Here is a 17,047-nt window from a genome sequence, read left to right on the forward strand (position 1 = left end):
TCTGAACTATGGAAATAATTTCCTTACACGCTTCTTAGCTTTTCTGGTTGTAATATAAGCGTTATATATATATTTAAATGTGTCAGACACTTAACATCAGCAGTTGAAGAAAGCTGGGATAGTTTTAATTTACAGACAGGAACAATTTAGCAAATTGGAATGAATCATAAAAATATGGACAGTTGAAGGCTTTGTGCAGAATAAGGTCTGTTAAAATGGCTATAGCCTATATGTTTGATAACTCTGATTAGAAGCTTATGTTTGTTTAGTCGTGTTTGAGCCTGTGTTTGGCTTTAAATGCTATAGAGCAATGAGATTTAAAGTTGGATTCGTGTGAAGTGTGCAGCTGAAATATCTCCATAGGCATATCTTGCCAATTTTGCTTTTATGCAACAGTATGGTATTCTTTGATACTTAAAAGTATGCGTTATATTTTATTTCAAATGTTATATCTTTTGAGTTATAATTTAAGAAGACTCAGAGTTGTCTTTGTGCCAGCCTAAAAGAAGATGCTGTAGCTGAAGCATGTAGTCAAAACAGATGCTTTCATCTAATCTTGTTCAACGTTTTCTTGATAACTGAGTGAATGAATGTAATAGCCAATCCACCAATCCTACTGTTGAAGGTGACTTTTCTTTTCCCGCTCATTAAGTATTTGTCAAAAGGTCATTAAAGGGAGGAATTTAGATAGACTGACTGCTATCATCTAATAGCGTGATGTCAACATGTGCAAAATGCAGACTTAGTCTGTCCTGGGATCATGCTTTTACCATAGCAGATAGTAGCTGAATCCTCTTTAAATTATCTGCTTATTTCTATTTTTGTATCTTGGTAATGGAATGAACTGCTCTTCTGGAATAGAGCAAAAGAACTGCAGTTTTTACCAGTTGGGTATGCAGCAGGCGGCAGGTGACAACGGAACAGGTAATAAAACAGGAGAATGATTAAAAAGAAATGAATTGCAAATGGTTGCTTAATGTCAGCAGAGTTGGTGGTAATGCACCACAGAATTTAGCATAATGATACTGTTTGGGAGCTTGATTAAAGTTATATTTTGTTGTTCAGTTGGTACGGTTGAATTTGAGTTTCTTTTGTTGGTGGTGGTGTTTTATGCCTTTTTTCCCCCTCCCGTGCCTTTTGTTTTTTTTTATTTAGGAAAGTTTTTGTGTGAATAAGAATCTAGGTGAAATTTGGAGTCTGGTAACTACTTAAGAAGAACAACAACAAAAAAAACCCACCAAGACTTGCCAGCGTGTATCTGATTTAAGTATTTTGTATGGAATTCAAGAGATGAATTCTTTCTTTCTAGATTAAGGTATATTTATCAGTATTGCAGTCCAAAATATGGACTGAATTGGCTTGTACTTCTGCTTTATAGTAGAAAGCAAGGACTTATAAATTTATCTGTGTTCTGTGAATATGTATCTTTTAAAATGATACATAGCATCTGTCAGAATACTTTCAAGAGCTTTTTCAAAATCTTTCATAGTTGTCTTTTGAAATTTATTAGATTTTTGGAACACTGGCAAAAATCTTTCTTGAAGTATTTGCATATGATTGTATGTGTAACAACATGTAAATAGTACTGGTAAAAGTACAGGCAGTTCTTCTAAATTTGCAGTAGCATTTAAGAGTTCTCCATTTAAAAACTTTGTCACAATAGTCTCTCTACGGAAGGCTACAACTAGAATCAAACAAAGAGGGGATCTGGAGAATCTAGAGAAGGTATTTTCATATAGGTGATTACCAAAAATGCATACAGACATGTATGCGTGCAGACATGTATCTGTCAACGTTTTCATATTCTCCCTGTTGCAGTGTTAAGGAGGGTGAGTGCTCTGACAGCTCTGTGCTGGTGGGCTCGTAACAGCTGCACCTGCAGCATGGGATGTGCACTTCAGGGCTGGGTAGTAAGGCAGGGCAGCTAATGTTGTGGAACAAGTGTCATGCCAAGCTGCTCAAGTCAAATCTGCAGTAACCACCCCAAAGCTTTTGAATTTGTTGGTGAGCAAGTGTTCTCATTGCTCCGTGTCCACATCATTTCTGTGTATGAAAAATGTCTCCTGCAGCCATTAATCCTGTTTCCTTTCAAACACCCCTGCTTGAGAGGCAGAAATAAGCTGTTGGTGGTAAAGAAATGAGCAGTAGAGCTGTAGCTTCTTCGAGGGCCTAACAGCAGCAGCTGGGTAGATGTAGACTGCCCATGAGCAGCATCGCTGTGTCAGCTCTCCGGTGATGCCCTGAGCAGTCCCAGACAGCAGAGGATGCCTGGGAAGCATCTATCTGGAATAAAAGTCAGGTTTGGGATCCATGTTCCGAATTTCAGTTGGTGCTAGATTGGTTAGTAGGCAACTGAGCACCACTGCTGTTTTTTCCTTCTTCCCTTCATTCTCTGTTTGCTTCTTTACATTGAGACTGTTCCGTAATACTGCTTGGGATCCAGAGTGCTATTTACATAAAAATCTCTAAACCTCTCTCCTGTTCTCTTATCATTGTAGATAGCATTGTTTTGCTTGAGTAATGCCCCAGGAAATTCTTCTATGTATATTTTCCATGAGAAGTAGTATGGAACATTTCTTAAGGGCCTCTGGAAACTTGTCTTTTGAAGCTTTTTTGCAGCTGAACAGCGGATTTTTGTTTCTTTATTTTTCATGTATCCTGTTGTTGAGGTGAATCAACTGATCAGAGTCCTCTTTGGTCAGTAGTGGGGGCAGCACTGCATGGCTGACCATTGCAGGTGGCAGTCACCTTCTGGATGCCATCTGTTTTTAATAGATTGATCTGTGGAAAATTAACTTTTAAATATTTTAAATAAGTAGGAATACAAGCATCTCTCCAGACCTTTATTTTAAGTGCAGTGATGATCCTTTTTTCATATTAGTGCTTATAAGCAGATATGGACGACTGTAATTCTGACCACTGAGTGAATGTTTAAGGAGGGCGTTTGCTTAAGACTGAATCAATAATGAACTGTAATAAAGTTTAGAACTATGCAGCATGTCTTTTAAAAAAGACCTGAATCTTTTGTTATATACTTGGCTGTACATCTAATACACTTTTAGCACAGTGTTTCATCTGAATAATGAGCATTGATGAATTCACAACGGTTAAATAATGGATAATACTCCTCATTTCCTCGTGTGTTTTTGTTTTTCTTTGCTTACCAAACTCTTTACATCATTCCGAAGAACAACACAGTAGTTTTGACTTGCTTTTTCCTTCAAGATGAGTGTCAAATAACTCAAAAGTATGCCTGAAAGGCTGTTTCTTCATACCTAAAGATACTTATGTAGATTTAATGAGGATGTAATGTGTTTTCCTCTGGCATACAGTGAACAGTGTTTACAGGTGTTTTTTTTTATATGCTATCATGGATTACCTCTGCATCGTTTTCAATGCAAAGGTAATACCAGTAATACTTTGCACTGATCTTATAATACATTGTTTTCTGGCCTTGAGGCACTTAAAAGGTTTTCTGAAGCTTAAGTGTGTTACTGTAGTTTTATTTGATAGCTGAACCAATGTAATGGCTCACTGCTTTAAAAAGGAGATTATACTCTTCCATCTGTATAGTTGTATTATATATTCATCTATGGTGTTCCTGGTGCACACCAGGTCTCGGTGGGGGATGGTTCAACCTGCTAAACCAACAGGTAGCCATCCTTCTCTCCCAGTACCAACTGATTGGCACCAAACCAAAATACTACGAGAGTGAACCAACAGCAGGCTTAGGAAATAAAGATCAACAATCCTGGTGTTCACGCTGGTGTTCAAGTTTTTTTTTTTTCCTGTTCTTTTTCTTTCTGTACTGCAGAAAATATTTAAATTGAAAAAGAAAAAGTAATGAGAAACCCCTTCAATTTAATTAAAACAAAACCAAAACTATGTTATGCTGCAAATATTCTTAAAAATGTTTTCTTTAGACTAGTTCTTCAGGATAATGCAGTTAAAAGGGGAGTTGTTTTAATATAGCAAAAACATCTTTCCCTAATTAGTCTGAAGTTACTTTTCACCAAGACAGTTGAAAGCTACAACAAACACAGATAGCACAATAATACTGTTTGATAGAGCAAATTCTCAGATACAAAGCAGATTTTTTCAAATAGTCACCAGCATTAGCTGTGCGTTTTCACCAAGAATGAACGAGAGCCTGCGTGTCAAGCTTATAACAAATGGCACCTAGTGGAGGTGACCCACCACTTCATTGTGCTCACATGCACTGTTTGCTCTTTATAAACATTCAGCAAGTGTTAGTGAATGTCAATGGATGCAATTTTTTCTGCATGAAGTAATTTAGCTTTTGCTTCATATGCACTTCCATGTCAGCTGCTATTTTGTCTGACTGCCCCTCTGCTGCCATTGATCTCCTGGCAACAATGCAGTAGGAAATTGATGGGAAGGTTCAGCCCCTTCTGCCATATCACCTACATCCGCCTCTGATATCATGGACCAACATAATAAAGTAATATGCGTTACTTTTTGGAGCAGCTATTCTGTGTCTTCCCACCCCCAGGCTAGAATCTGTAAAAGACCAGACAGTGTATGTAATAAAAATCTTATTTTACAGAGGCATTGACTATAAAACAATTTTCCTTTAAAATACATTAAAATTTTACTGTGTTTAAAAATCCAGAACGATGCTCCTATAACTCTCCAAAGTCAATGGAGTATTTACCAGCAGGATAAAATTGGCATTTGCCTATAGAGATTACATAGCAGTGATATCAGCAGTGTACACTCAAATTCAGCCCCTATCAGTAGCCCTCCCGTGGGCCTGCTCTCACAGCACCGCATCTTTCTTGTGCTGGGTCCTCCAGACTTGGATGCAGTTCTCCAGATGGGGCCTACAAGGGCAGAGCAGAGGGGGACAATTGCATGACTTCCTTCAATAATACGTGTTTCTTCTGGTGGCCCTGGGCCATTTCAGCTGGCTTTACTTCTGCTAGCCATGCTGTCTTGATCTGTAGACTTCCATGTTACTGGTTTGTTCTTTTTTTAAGCTTTTAAATAACGGAATGCTCTTTACTCCATAATTGCAAAGTTTATATGTTTTTCCTCTGAAAGGTGTTATATAGATCCAAACTAAGAGAAAAATAATTTCAAGTATTTCATCTGACTAAATGGCTGATTTCAAAGGCTTTCCTCTTTCAGTAAATGATGTTCTTTGTGCCTGTGGAAGCACTGGGTTCAGTTGCCCTTGAAGCAAGTCACAGGTACATTTTCCAGTTGGGAGTATGTTTTTCTTAATTTTTAAGTGTTGGTGAGGAATACCTGTGATTTGGGTAGTAGTGCTCATGGACTCGTCTGCTTATTCCGAATGCATCTTGCTGCTCCTTGCTAAGTTACGACAGGTCCCTGTAAACAGAAACCCCTCACAGGTCTGTGTTTCTGGGCTGGCTTATTCTAAGTCTAAAGTTTTTGCTGGGCATGTTCATAAAGGAAGGATTATTTTAGGAGAAATCCTGATGCACTACTGATTTGAGGAGGAAAGCTAGCATGAAGTAGTTTTCAGAAAGCCTGATCCTTTCAGCAATGATACTCTGTAAAGATATGAAGTTCCTGTGTGCAGCCAGTTTCTGTAAGACGTTGCAGCTGTGCAGGACTTGGCTTACCCTCACTTCATAAGCTCTGGGATGCCCCTTACAGAATGATTCTGTGTAATTAATTTTAATTCTGTAGCCCCTTAATGCTAGCTGCTTACTGACAAGAGCAGTCTGGCAAACTGAGCTTGCGGAAATTTCATCATCATCGTGTTCTGTTGTTGTTGTTTATTTATTTTTTTTTTACCAAGAGGATGCTGTTGCATGGTTATGTTAGACACTAACCCCAAACCTCATCTATTGTCTCTTTGCATCTTTAAGATGCGCTGGGGTGAGCCTTTTCTTGGTTATTTCTTTGAGAATATGACTGGATGAAGAAGAATGCTTTTAAGTATTTTTTAACTTGAAAGCAGGAAAAAGGAAGAATAGGAAAATGAGCAGCTGGTAACTAGAAAACACTGCATTCTCCAGCATGTTGTTTTCTGCTGGTGAGAGATAATTTAAAAATGTTTTTATTTTATGGAAATCTGAACCGGAGAATAAATTGTTATTCCGTGGAGGAAGTATTGCAGCAGTGAATATTTTAATTTGCCCAGTACTTGATGTAATTATGCCACATACATTCATGGGTAGGCTGTGTTTTTAGAAAGCTAACACATTAATGTCAATTACAAGGTGATATTTTGCTAAATCTCCATTGAGAAATAATGTGATTGACAGAGCAGCCAGTTCCATGAATAAAAAATGCCTTAAGGCTATTTTTCACTTGTCTTGAATACGTTTTGGCCACTCAATGCCAGTTGTGCGCTTTCTGTGACTAGCAGAGATGGCGGTGGGGTGCTGCTGCTGTCCTTTCCCATTCGCTGTGTCACGCCAGGTGAGCACATGGGGAGCTGTGTGCAGGGCTCCTGATAAGGCGATAAGCTTCAGAGCTGCCGCGGGGCCTCACCCAGCATCGGGCACAGGTGCCAGATGCATCTTGCTTATAGAGGCTATATTGTACCGCTCCGGCTGGGGCCCTGCAGAGGACTTTGTGCCGTGGACTGTTTGCAGAACTTCCAGACAACCATGGCTTTGTTGTAAACTTCTAGTGTTTGTTAGGTGATTAGGATCCAACTGTTGCGTTCAGCTGTGCTTTGGGGTTTGCTGTTGTTTCCCATTTTCTCCCTTTCTGATTTTTTGTTTCCTTTCTCGCTTTTCCATAAAGCAGCAAGTTGAAAGGTATAGAAATGGTACCTTGTGCAAATTCTGTTAATTTTAACTCTCAAATCAGTTTAACTCTCAAATCTGTTAGTTACCTTTTTCTCAGTCCTAAGAGTTTCTGGTTTGTACTGCTGCTTCTCGTTGCTGCAAGAACATCTGGTGTTTCAGTGATATAGGAAAGCTGTAATAGTTAGCCTTAAAAATGCTTAAATGTTTGAATCCTGCCTTAAAAAACGCACTGTAATTATGCACTGTAATTTAGCAGTGTGCCTTTGGAGTGAGGAAAAGTGCTATTTTGGTTTAACTAAGAAGAATGCTGTATTAATGACTTTATTAATATTTTAATGTAATATTGGCGAGCAGAGCTCCTTATACTCTTGCCTGTGTAATTAAAACATTAATAATGGCATTTTCATGGAGTTAAAACACGAAGAGAAAATTGGTTGCCTGTGCTGTGTCCTTGCTGTCTCTCTGCAGTTTCCCAGCAGAGCTCCCAAAGCCCTCACCTCGTGTGTGTGGGCGCTGCCTTAGCCCTGCCAGCTGTGCAGCCTCTTGGGCCAACGTGCCCTGCGTGGCACTGCCTGGAGCTGGTGGGCTCATGCAGGTGAGCAGCCTTAGCAGGGACACCCAGAGCAGCTCTTCAGCACGCACCTCTGTGGCACAGGTGGAACAACCTGCTGTATCCTGCAGCCTGCATTAGAGAACACTGCTCTTGTGAACGCTAAGAAACTTGGGACTTTACTAATAAACGCTTAACAAACAAAAAAAACCAAAGCACAAAAACTTCTGGATGAATCCTGAGTTTATTTATGTGTTTTTCATTGTTGTTTTTTTTTTTTTTTTTTTTTTTCCCCCTCAGTACTTTCTGTATTTCCATAATGCAAATAAGATGTTTGCTGTAGAAGTGGCACAGACTTTTAGCAGCTTGGGAGGAGCAACAAAAATAGAAACATAACTGATTCCTAACAGTTGTCCTCAGGCCTTGTAGGGTAACAGAGTTAAGCCTTTCCCTGCTCTATCCATTTAAATGCCCAGCAACTAAGCAGGGATTTTCAGTGTAGCCTCAAAACTGTTCCCAGTTTCCGTTTAAAAGGGTTGGTGAAAACTTGAATGCTAGTTCTCCAAAAGCAGTGCACTGGTATACTCCTGCTGAAGCACAGTAAGATGACTGATGTGTTATAGAACCCAGCATGTTTTCAGGCAGTTGTTTCTGGTGGTTTGATGCAGAACCATAGCAATCAGTCTGTCTTTAAAGTTTATTCTGTCATGAAAAGTCAAAATTGAGCATCTGGGAGGCAGTAAAACCTCTGGGGTTCTGTACACTTTTAACAGTAAATATGGCCATGAAAATCAAGAAACTTGGATTTGTTAAATTTATGAAATATGATAACAGCTATGGCTTTGTGTATTGCTTCACCTGTTTTTACCTGAGATTAGTTAACATCTCAGAACTGCCTGCTGGGTTTTTTTTTTGAAGCGCTGCAACTTTTTATTATTGATTTGCTTCCTTGTTCAGTGATCTGGAAAGCCTCAAGAAGGGCCACAGCAAAATCTGTTTAGTGAAAGTCTTTGCAAAGTTGGTAAACTCGTTGTTAAGCAACTTGAAAAGCAGTCTGATTTTTCAGGATTCCATTGTTCTTTTTTTCTTTTTTTTTTTTCTTTTTTTTTGTTTGTTTGGAGACAGGGAAGGTTGGAGGAAGATAGGATTACTGTAATAAACATAGGTGTTTTACTGTAATGAACATAGACTTCTGGTTACTGGAAAAGTTAAATATTAACAGTATCCTCTTTGATCTCATTCAACGGCTGTGTTTGGTCAGAAATCTGTGCATCTTCAGTGTCCTTCCTGGGCTGGTTGGAAAACTTGTAGTTGTAACTGACTTGAAATAGGAAATACTATTTGTAGTTTAGTCTTAATGCATTTTCTGTCAGTCTGTGTCATCCTGAAGTTGAATGTAGTAGGACTGGAAACCTCAAAGAAACTTTGAAGCAACACTGTCTTCTCATTTTTTTTAATGCAACTTAAAAGAATGGCTTTAGCTATATTTTTTAAATGAAATATTTATGCTGGGATGATTAATGCAGATGACTTTGTGGAAGGGGAAGCAGAGAAATCACGTTCTGTTATCTCTGCCATCCTAGTTGATAACAGCTTAAGGGGAGGAGCGAGGTAATATGGTGTGATGGACTCCTACAGAAATGGAAGTATTTTCAAATAATATTATTATATACGTATATATATATATTACCTATATACTAAGAGAACGTGATTTTTGTCTTGCATTTTGATCTTTACCACAAGTCAGAGCTGTGACAGCTGCAGAAATAACTACTATTAGATGCTGTGCTTATTTTTTGTATGTTTATGTTATTCAAAATGTTTGCTAGCAATTTTACTAGGCAGCTCCAAGAAAATGGCATAATGCTCCTCTATTAAAGGAAAGCTGTATACACCTCCTTTGCATACATGTTTTTAGTAAATGAATTGGTCCTAGTATATTGATATCTCCAGAAATGTTTTTATTAAAATTTCGAACTCTATGAATAAAAGAAGTTTGAAACTTTTGTTATCTAACAGTAGCACAAGTTGTCTGATCTTTCATACTGCTTGGATCCTATAGCTACTTGCAACACCCCGAGCAGTTCTTCTATGTTTTAGTACTGGTTGTAAAATACACATACTTTTTTCTTGTTCTGAATAGTACATCTGTAAGGTGTGCCCTCTTGAAACAGGAACTTAATTCAGCACTTTGAGTGTGCTATGCATGAACAGTACAGTAGTGCCACAAATGGACGCTCTAATACTTCATAGAACTTGTGGGCTTACTGCATGGGAACTTCATAATGTATGGATGGGGTTGTTTCCAGCCTGAAGTCAACAGACTTGTTGCTGAAGTGGCTCAGGCAGTTTGCTTCTAGCCATCCTCTTTGCTAAAAGGTTGTTCATATCTGAACAAGAGCAAGGTGTGAACTGATGCTGGCATTAGTTATTCCAGTGGAGTGCAAACAGCTTGTGTTGCTGATAGAGCACTTCTGCAGTCATATCCTTCTCCTTTGAAGAACTTACTGGCATCAATGTGCTCATTCACTGGTATGCCTCACCTTGAGTCTTGAGAAAATATCAGAGACATTTGCTGATTTTATAGTAGTCTGCTCTCCTTAGTGATGAAATTTACAACTGGTGCAGTAGCAAATGGTTAGCAAACTTCAGAGCCAGTGTATAAACTATGCATTTATTGCAGTCATGTGAGTTGCTACTTTGTATGGGGCTCGTAAGTCCTGCCAAGCAATATCCTTATTTTGTTGAGGATTTCTTCTTGGTTTGTTTTTCTTACATAAAACAGCTCCAGTTCAAAGCTCTTGCCTCAGTTAAATAAAAGTGCTCTTTTTCCATCTTCTCTTTAGGTAATAAAGTAGCGGGCCAAGTATTTTATGAAAGACTTCCCATATATCTACGGCAAAGAGATAAATATTTCTAGACACTTCCACGGTAGACATACTTATTGCTCTCAGTTTTAGACACATTGTAATTTCCTGTTTAATTTTCCTCTTTAAAAAAAAAAAAAATAAAAAAAAGTCATAAAAGGAATTGATGCTGTAAATAACATTTTCTTGCACAGTTTTGAAATGCATAATGGTGATATCTCATAACTCTACGCAATGAGTTTTATTAGGCTCTGTTTAGTGAATTAGCCTTGTCTGTGCTTGGCAAGCTTCAGGGGCTTTTAATACAAGTTTTTCCTTGCTTCTACTGTTCTTCTTTTGGTTAGAAGTAAAATAAATGTTACCTCTTAAGTTTTGTGATTTTTCCTGAAATCTTATTCTAGTCTATGATGGGTATATTAACTCACTGGCTAAACAGAAACCATAAAGTCCAAAGTTGCAGTAGTTGTCATCTACACACCTTTGATAATAAAGAACATAGAAGTTGAGGTTGTGAAGAAGAGGAAATGTTAGAAGGCTTGTAAAAGCGATAACATGATCGTGCTTATTGCAGTGATGCTTGTGATAATGCTGATACTGACAGATGTTTCCCCTCTTGTTAAATGAACTGGTCATATGTATAGATAGTTTTAAGACATATTTATTTTCAATATATTTTTGTTCCTAATATTGAGTTTTCCCAGCGTTCAGTCTCTCTATTGAAGTATCTGGGAAAGCTTATACTTCTTTGTACATACAAGTACAAAATTACTCTTAGCATCTTAGAAGTTCTTGCTAATGGGCTAATGTTGAGCTAACTGTATTTAAAAGTAATTCTTATTTTCCTTCAGGAGAACACCTACCAGAAGTAATCAAGTGCCTTGGGGGAAGGCCATATAACTTGCTTGAGCACACACACTGTTACCACAGACAAATTCACAGTCTTAAATGTATTTTTTGACTTCCATTCACTCTTAAAACACTGCTATGCAGAACCACTGGCAGCTCTTAACAGGACTCTGGGAGGTGGAACACTGGGATTAGTGATTGTTTTTTATTAAGTTTCTGGTGCTAATAATTTACAGAATAAAAGCTTAGTGGTGGTGATGCAAGTACAAAGAATCCAGAGTGTATTTTAAAAAGTCATTATTTTTGAGGTGCTGGGAGAGTTGGCTCATGATTTTGGAATGTGTGCTGTTAACAAGGCCTTCTTTGAAGAACTCTCTGTAGCCCAGTGTTAAAGGCAGTTAGAGACTAACCATAATTAATACAGCCTTTCAAATTAGTGGTGAAATTCATCAGCCAGTTCCAAAATTTGACCTTTATATCTCACTAATAATGAAATACAACCTCTTTTTTTTTTTTTCTTATTTAGTAAGAGAAGAATGAAATGCTTGAAGTATAACTCTGAGTGCATTCATAAAAGAGGTGATGAAAAATGAGTATGAGGTAATGGGAGGCACTAGGCTGGATAGTGTTACCTGAATGAAGTGGTGAAAGAAAGGTTGATGCAGTGTCCTGAAGTGTCGCTCGCTCTGCGTGCAATAAGAAGCTTGGCTGCATGGACAGAGCGGTTTATATGGCAGAATAAAATACCTTTAAATATGGGATGTTCACCATTCTTACAGACAGCCCTTGGAGGGGCCGTGTGTGTGACTCCCTCCTCCCGGCTGCTTTACTTCTCGAACAGCGTGGGGGCTGCAGGGTTTTTTGATGGCTTTAAAGCAGATTTAGTGGAGCGTATGCTGGCCTCCTGTGTGATGCATTTTAGCTGGACTGCGGCGTGTGAATCAACTTCTCGGCCAGCGGCCCTCCCGCACCTGCTGCGGGCAGCCGCTGCTGCAGCGACCTGTGCCCGGTGCCGCCGTTCTGCTGGGCTCATCCTGCGCTGTACGGAGCGGTGCTTGGCGCTTAGCATTTAATGGCATCATGTCTAATGCTCTAATTGTTACATCGCTTGGAAGTTGTATTTAAAACTCGGCAAACTGCGGACAGCTTTTCATACTCTCGTGTAGTTTGAAGTAGGGGTGCGGATGGGCTGGAAAGGGGCCTTTCGTTGGCCGGCCGCAAGCAGCCGTGAGAAGTTACGGCGGCGTGCGCGCGTGGCCCCCGCCTCCCGCCGTCCCTTTCCGCGAAGGGACCGCGATGGCAGCACGGTTCCTCTCTGCGAGAGCCGGGCCGGGGACGGCACGGAGGGGTCCCGCGGTGAGCGCCCCCCGCCGGTGCGCCCGCCCGGCCCCGCCCCCGGCCCGCCGCCCGCCTCCGCAGTCAGCGCGCGCCCCCCGGGCCCTGCGTCAGCAGGAGGGCGCGCGGCGGCGGCGGCGCGGGTGGCGGCGGCGGGTTGGCGGTGCTGCCGCCCGCAGCCGGCACCATGCTCAGCCTGCAGGACTCGCTCTTCTTCGAAATTAGCATCAAGTCCCTGCTCAAGTCCTGGAGCGGCGGCAGCGGTAAGTACGGCGCTGCGTCGGGAGCAGCGGCCCCGCGCCGGGTCGCTCGGCTTCTGCGTGTTGCCGCGTGGAGCTGAGCCGAGCCGTGACGGCAGTTTTGGCGGTCCCGTGCCGGGCGAAGCGTGCGGGTCTCCGGCCGGTGCGTGGGACGGGGCACGGCGTGCCGGCCCTTACGTAACCGGGCTTTGGGAGTTTTGGCGTGTGAGTCGCTAATTTGGGCCGCGGTTATCCCGGGCTGGTGAGGCTCCTCGTGTCCTTTGCTGCCCGAGGCGGCAGGCGGCAGGCGCTGGGGTGAACCCTGCGGAGCCCCGCGTGCTTCTGAAGCAGGAGCCTCTATCCCTAGGCTAAGGGTGCTGTGGTTGTGCCTCAGGGCGATCGTTGTGGCTGCAGAAGGTGCACGCTGTGCTGTGAGCTGCCCAGGCGGAGCATCTCTGACTGGGCTCCTACTGAGACGTTCAGGCTGAGGAGGGCCGTGGCAGTGGGCAGGGGCAGCCACGCTATCCTTGTCTCACCCCACCCACAGCCCTCGTGCAGGGTCACTGCACTGCATGACTTATATAGAGTGACGGGGTGACAGGCTACATGTTTCCCAACGACCCGTGCCTTATAACAGGAAAAGAACAGCCGAAGCAGGCGGCATCCTGTGTTTCAGCTGGGTGTGAGCTCTGTGAGGTGTTGCCCCAGGCTTTCCCTCACAAGCAATGCTCTGGAGCTGCTGGGGTTTGTGTTCCACACGCATTCTGCTCAGTATGACTGATAAGGAATTAAGCAGTGTGTTCATCAGCTGGGGGTGTGCAGGCACCCAGTGTGCCCCAGCATCACTGGCATGGTTTGCTTCTGGCACTGACGCTGAGATCCACATTTTGGATTGGCAACCTTCAGGCTGACAGCTCTAACATGAGTGTTTCAAAACTGACGTCCCTCTGCTGCTTTAGTGCGTGTCTTAGAGTTTAGCTGTTCCAGGTTCTGCTTTATACTCTGCAGTTAACTGATGTTCTTGCCTACTCATAAATAGCTGTAATTTAGGCGTACGTTTTACAGTACGAGTTGAAGATGTCATGAAAAGGATCACGAAACCTGAGGTTAATTTTACTAATGTGTATAATTTCTAACTAGAAGCAGAACATGGGATGCATTCGGTTGCAACAAATTGAGTCTGTTGCTGGCTAAATAAGTGCTGTGTCAATAAGGCAAACTGCAGGCTCGTGATCAGACAGCAGTGCTGGCTGTGACAGGGCAATGATGCTAACAAAGGGTACGTGAGGAGAGGCTACACAGCGTCGTGCCCCCCCTGTGCCCTCTGCTGTGTGAGCAGCAGCTCCCCAGCCCTGCCAGGAGGTGGGAAGGGGCTGTGCTGCTGCACTTCAGCCTGCATTCCTCACAGTGGTAGCTCCGCTCATGTGAGTGGGCATGGTTACAGCTGCTGTGGTGTGCAGCTGGGCACAGTCCTGAGCTGTAACTCACACCCGGGCCGCTCGCTTTCTGTCCCCTAAAACATTTTCCAATCAAGTGATGCAGTTGTGTGCAGAGCAAGGAGTTACGTAATATTTATGTTGAGCGTGTGCTTGGAAATTCAATAAACTCACATCTGCTGAGAGATTACATAAGAAAGGTTTCTCCTGTGTTTTCTTAAAGAATTTTTAAGTAACTTGAGAACACTGTATACTGAGGAATATCAGAGCGGGAGCGCACGTGCTTGCGCACATTTATGTAAGTACTCATAAAGAGCACGTCCTGCTCCCGCAGACCCCAGCTGAGGGCTTGCTTAGCTGGCACAATGCTGCTGCAGTGCTGGCCTGGCTGAGGTTTTATTGTAGTTGATCTTTCTTCTTTCATTGACAACAATGAAGTGACACTTGCATGGCCTAGTTTCAGAATGCTGTCTCTCTGCCAACAATTTTAGGCATTACTTCTTTTTGAAGGGAATCAGGCGTGGCCTTTTAAACCAATGTTGTAGGGAGGGTGTTCCTGCCCAAGGATTGTTTGCTGCAGTGATGGATGGAATGGTGACTTCATGTGAGTTGTTTTTGGGTTGCGTATCTAAGGAGTCGTAGTCATAATAATGCATCCGAGTCCTAAAGGTGAAAAAACGTGTGACATTAAAGTTACGGGTCCTGTTTAGCTCATTGAAGGATGTAGCTGTAGTCTGTGGAGTGATATTCTGAGGTTTCTGGTTCTACAGCAGGAGGGAATATAGTTACAGTTATTTACATCAGCTGGTATGAGAAAGCACTCATATTTTGTCCACAAACCCTTTGTTTGATGGAGGTCTGGATGCAATGAGAAGTACTTTTGATAATACAATATGCGTGTTCTAAAGCCAAATGCAATGCTGCCTACAAAGAGAAGCAATGTGCAAGGGTAGTCTTTCTCCTTTGTGTATTTTCATGACAGCTCTGCATGTATTTCTGGAGCTTGTGGTCAGCTTCCTGGTGAGCACCATCCCTTACTGCTTCCTACAAGCTCTTCTGCGTTCCTAATACCTGCCACAAGGGTCATCTTGTCAAATTCAAAAGTAAATAATTATTTTCAGAGAATGAAAATTGAGATAAAAAGTATCCATTGTTAATCTGATAGCAAAGGCACAGGTTTTTGTTTCTGTGCAGTTGTTGTGGTGCATCTGTTCAGCAGACAGAGCAGGGTGTCTGCCCTGTGTCTGTCTGACAGTAAGTCCATGCACTCAGGTGGGTATCTCTGTGTTGGAGGTGGCTCGTGGGATTCTTGGTGTTGGTTTCCTCACTTTGGTTCAGGAGTTAAAGTTCCTGGAACCTGGGAATGTACAAACCATGCTGTGACAGGAAGGCATGCTGGATCTGTCCAACAGCTGTTTTTGAAAATGTGTTCTAGAACCAGAAAGAGATGAAAGAATCCAGAATGGAGGTGAGTTAGCAGAGGTCCATCTGCTTGAGCGCTGGCAGGTAGCTTGGGGCCATCTGCCTGGTGATGGGGTGAGATCATGTGGGCTCAGGGCTGCTCTCGTTCCCAAGGATTGCCCGATTGAAGCGTGCTTTCTCTGTTACCAACAATAAATGGACTTCTGGCTCTCAGGAGAGGTACTGCTCCAATAGCACTCTATTGAACAAGTTTGATGTAACAGGCACATTTTTGCCCCGTGGCTTTTCATTTCATGGCGGATGATATGATGTGCTTTAACTGAGAAGGATGATGTCACCTCAAATTGCCTTAACAGGGACATGTATAGGAAGGGAACGTCTGAGGAACTGTAGGACAAACGTTCTGTTGTTGGCCTTGTCCTTCGGGAGGAGATGGCTGAGGGCTACTGCAGAGCCGGGCATGCGCTTGCCAGGAGTGCAGCTTTGCTGCTTCTGCTGCAGCTTGCTTCTGGACTGAGCTATTTAAAGCAATACATGCACAGTTTGTTAATACTTCAAGAATCATCGCTCTGATAAATTTCTACTTCCCTCCTCTGTAACTGTTAGACTGCAAAGAAAAATGAAGCATAGGAGGAGAAAGGAATCTTGAGATGCTGCATGATTGCTTCTGCTCCAGGATGTCCTTTGGGGCAGTAGTGAGCAGTGGTAGCCTGGGAAACCTGCAGGCATTTCTAATGGCAGGTGTATGTTACAATAGCAAAACGTGCTATTTCACTATCAAGAGAGATCTTATTTTCATGAGATCATTTTTGTTGTCTTTTTAACTAGTATTGAACAGGTTATTAATTTTATTTCTCCAGCACCGAACATCCCAAATAATAATGCTCAGTCTTCCTGAAGGAAATGTTTTGTTAATTGTCACCATGACTTAAAAAAGTCATGATAGTGAATACTCATATACTGAAACTCCATAGACTATGTCTGAGGAATGTACAAATTTCTCCTATCACTGTATCTCCCAGAATGGTTTTGGTATGCTGGAAAGTGATACTTCAAAATAAAAAATGAATTCAAATTCATGGTAAGTTTTGAAAGCGGTGCCAGATTTTGTACATTCTAGTTTGTTTTCAATTTAACTGTATTTTCTGACAGTAAATGTAATTGCAGATCTGTTCCCTGTACTGCTGAAGCAGTAAGTTTGTTTACCGTAGAGAGAGGCTTACAATGGCTTTGCCACAGGCTGTTAGTTGTCATGGTAAAGCAAAGTTATGGCAGTAGTTAACCACCCAATAAAATGTGAACTGATTTCTGCATTTTGAGTGAAAAGGGATTATGGAATGTAGCCTCAGTATTTGGCCTTGTTTGTGACCTTTGGTGGCCTCTAATGATGGCCATTTGCACAGCTGGAATACATTCAATTGAATGAAGTGATACTAATGTTATGTGAAGTAAAATCTTGTATATCAAGAACAAGAATTATTTAAAGGGATTTTTTTTTTTTTCTAGAGGTAAATAAACAGGCTGGCAGGAGACCGCTAGACTGTAATCAGTCAAATCATCAATGCCACCCACAGCTGGAAAATGGATGCTCCCAAGTGAA

At 41.8% G+C, this 17,047-nt stretch overlaps 1 protein-coding gene across 8 annotated transcripts in view; it reads left to right on the forward strand.

The window, feature by feature from the left end:
* The window catches only part of FRYL (FRY like transcription coactivator), a 155,214-nt gene that overhangs the window by 26,172 nt on the left and 111,995 nt on the right, over positions 1–17,047 (forward strand). Inside the window, exon 1 of one of the 8 annotated variants that reach the window (XM_085223188.1) lies at positions 12,460–12,613. The exons of the other annotated variants lie outside the window; for them this stretch is intronic. Within the exon in view, the coding sequence (XP_085079314.1) occupies positions 12,538–12,613 (76 nt within the window). The 5' untranslated portion in view covers positions 12,460–12,537. Of the gene's footprint in view, positions 1–12,459; positions 12,614–17,047 lie in introns of those variants that run through there. 8 annotated transcript variants of the gene reach the window in all.

The sequence above is a fragment of the Meleagris gallopavo genome, chromosome 4 (assembly GCF_905368555.1).
Source record: "Meleagris gallopavo chromosome 4, MGAL_WU_HG_1.1, whole genome shotgun sequence".
NCBI classification, from domain to species: domain Eukaryota; kingdom Metazoa; phylum Chordata; class Aves; order Galliformes; family Phasianidae; genus Meleagris; species Meleagris gallopavo.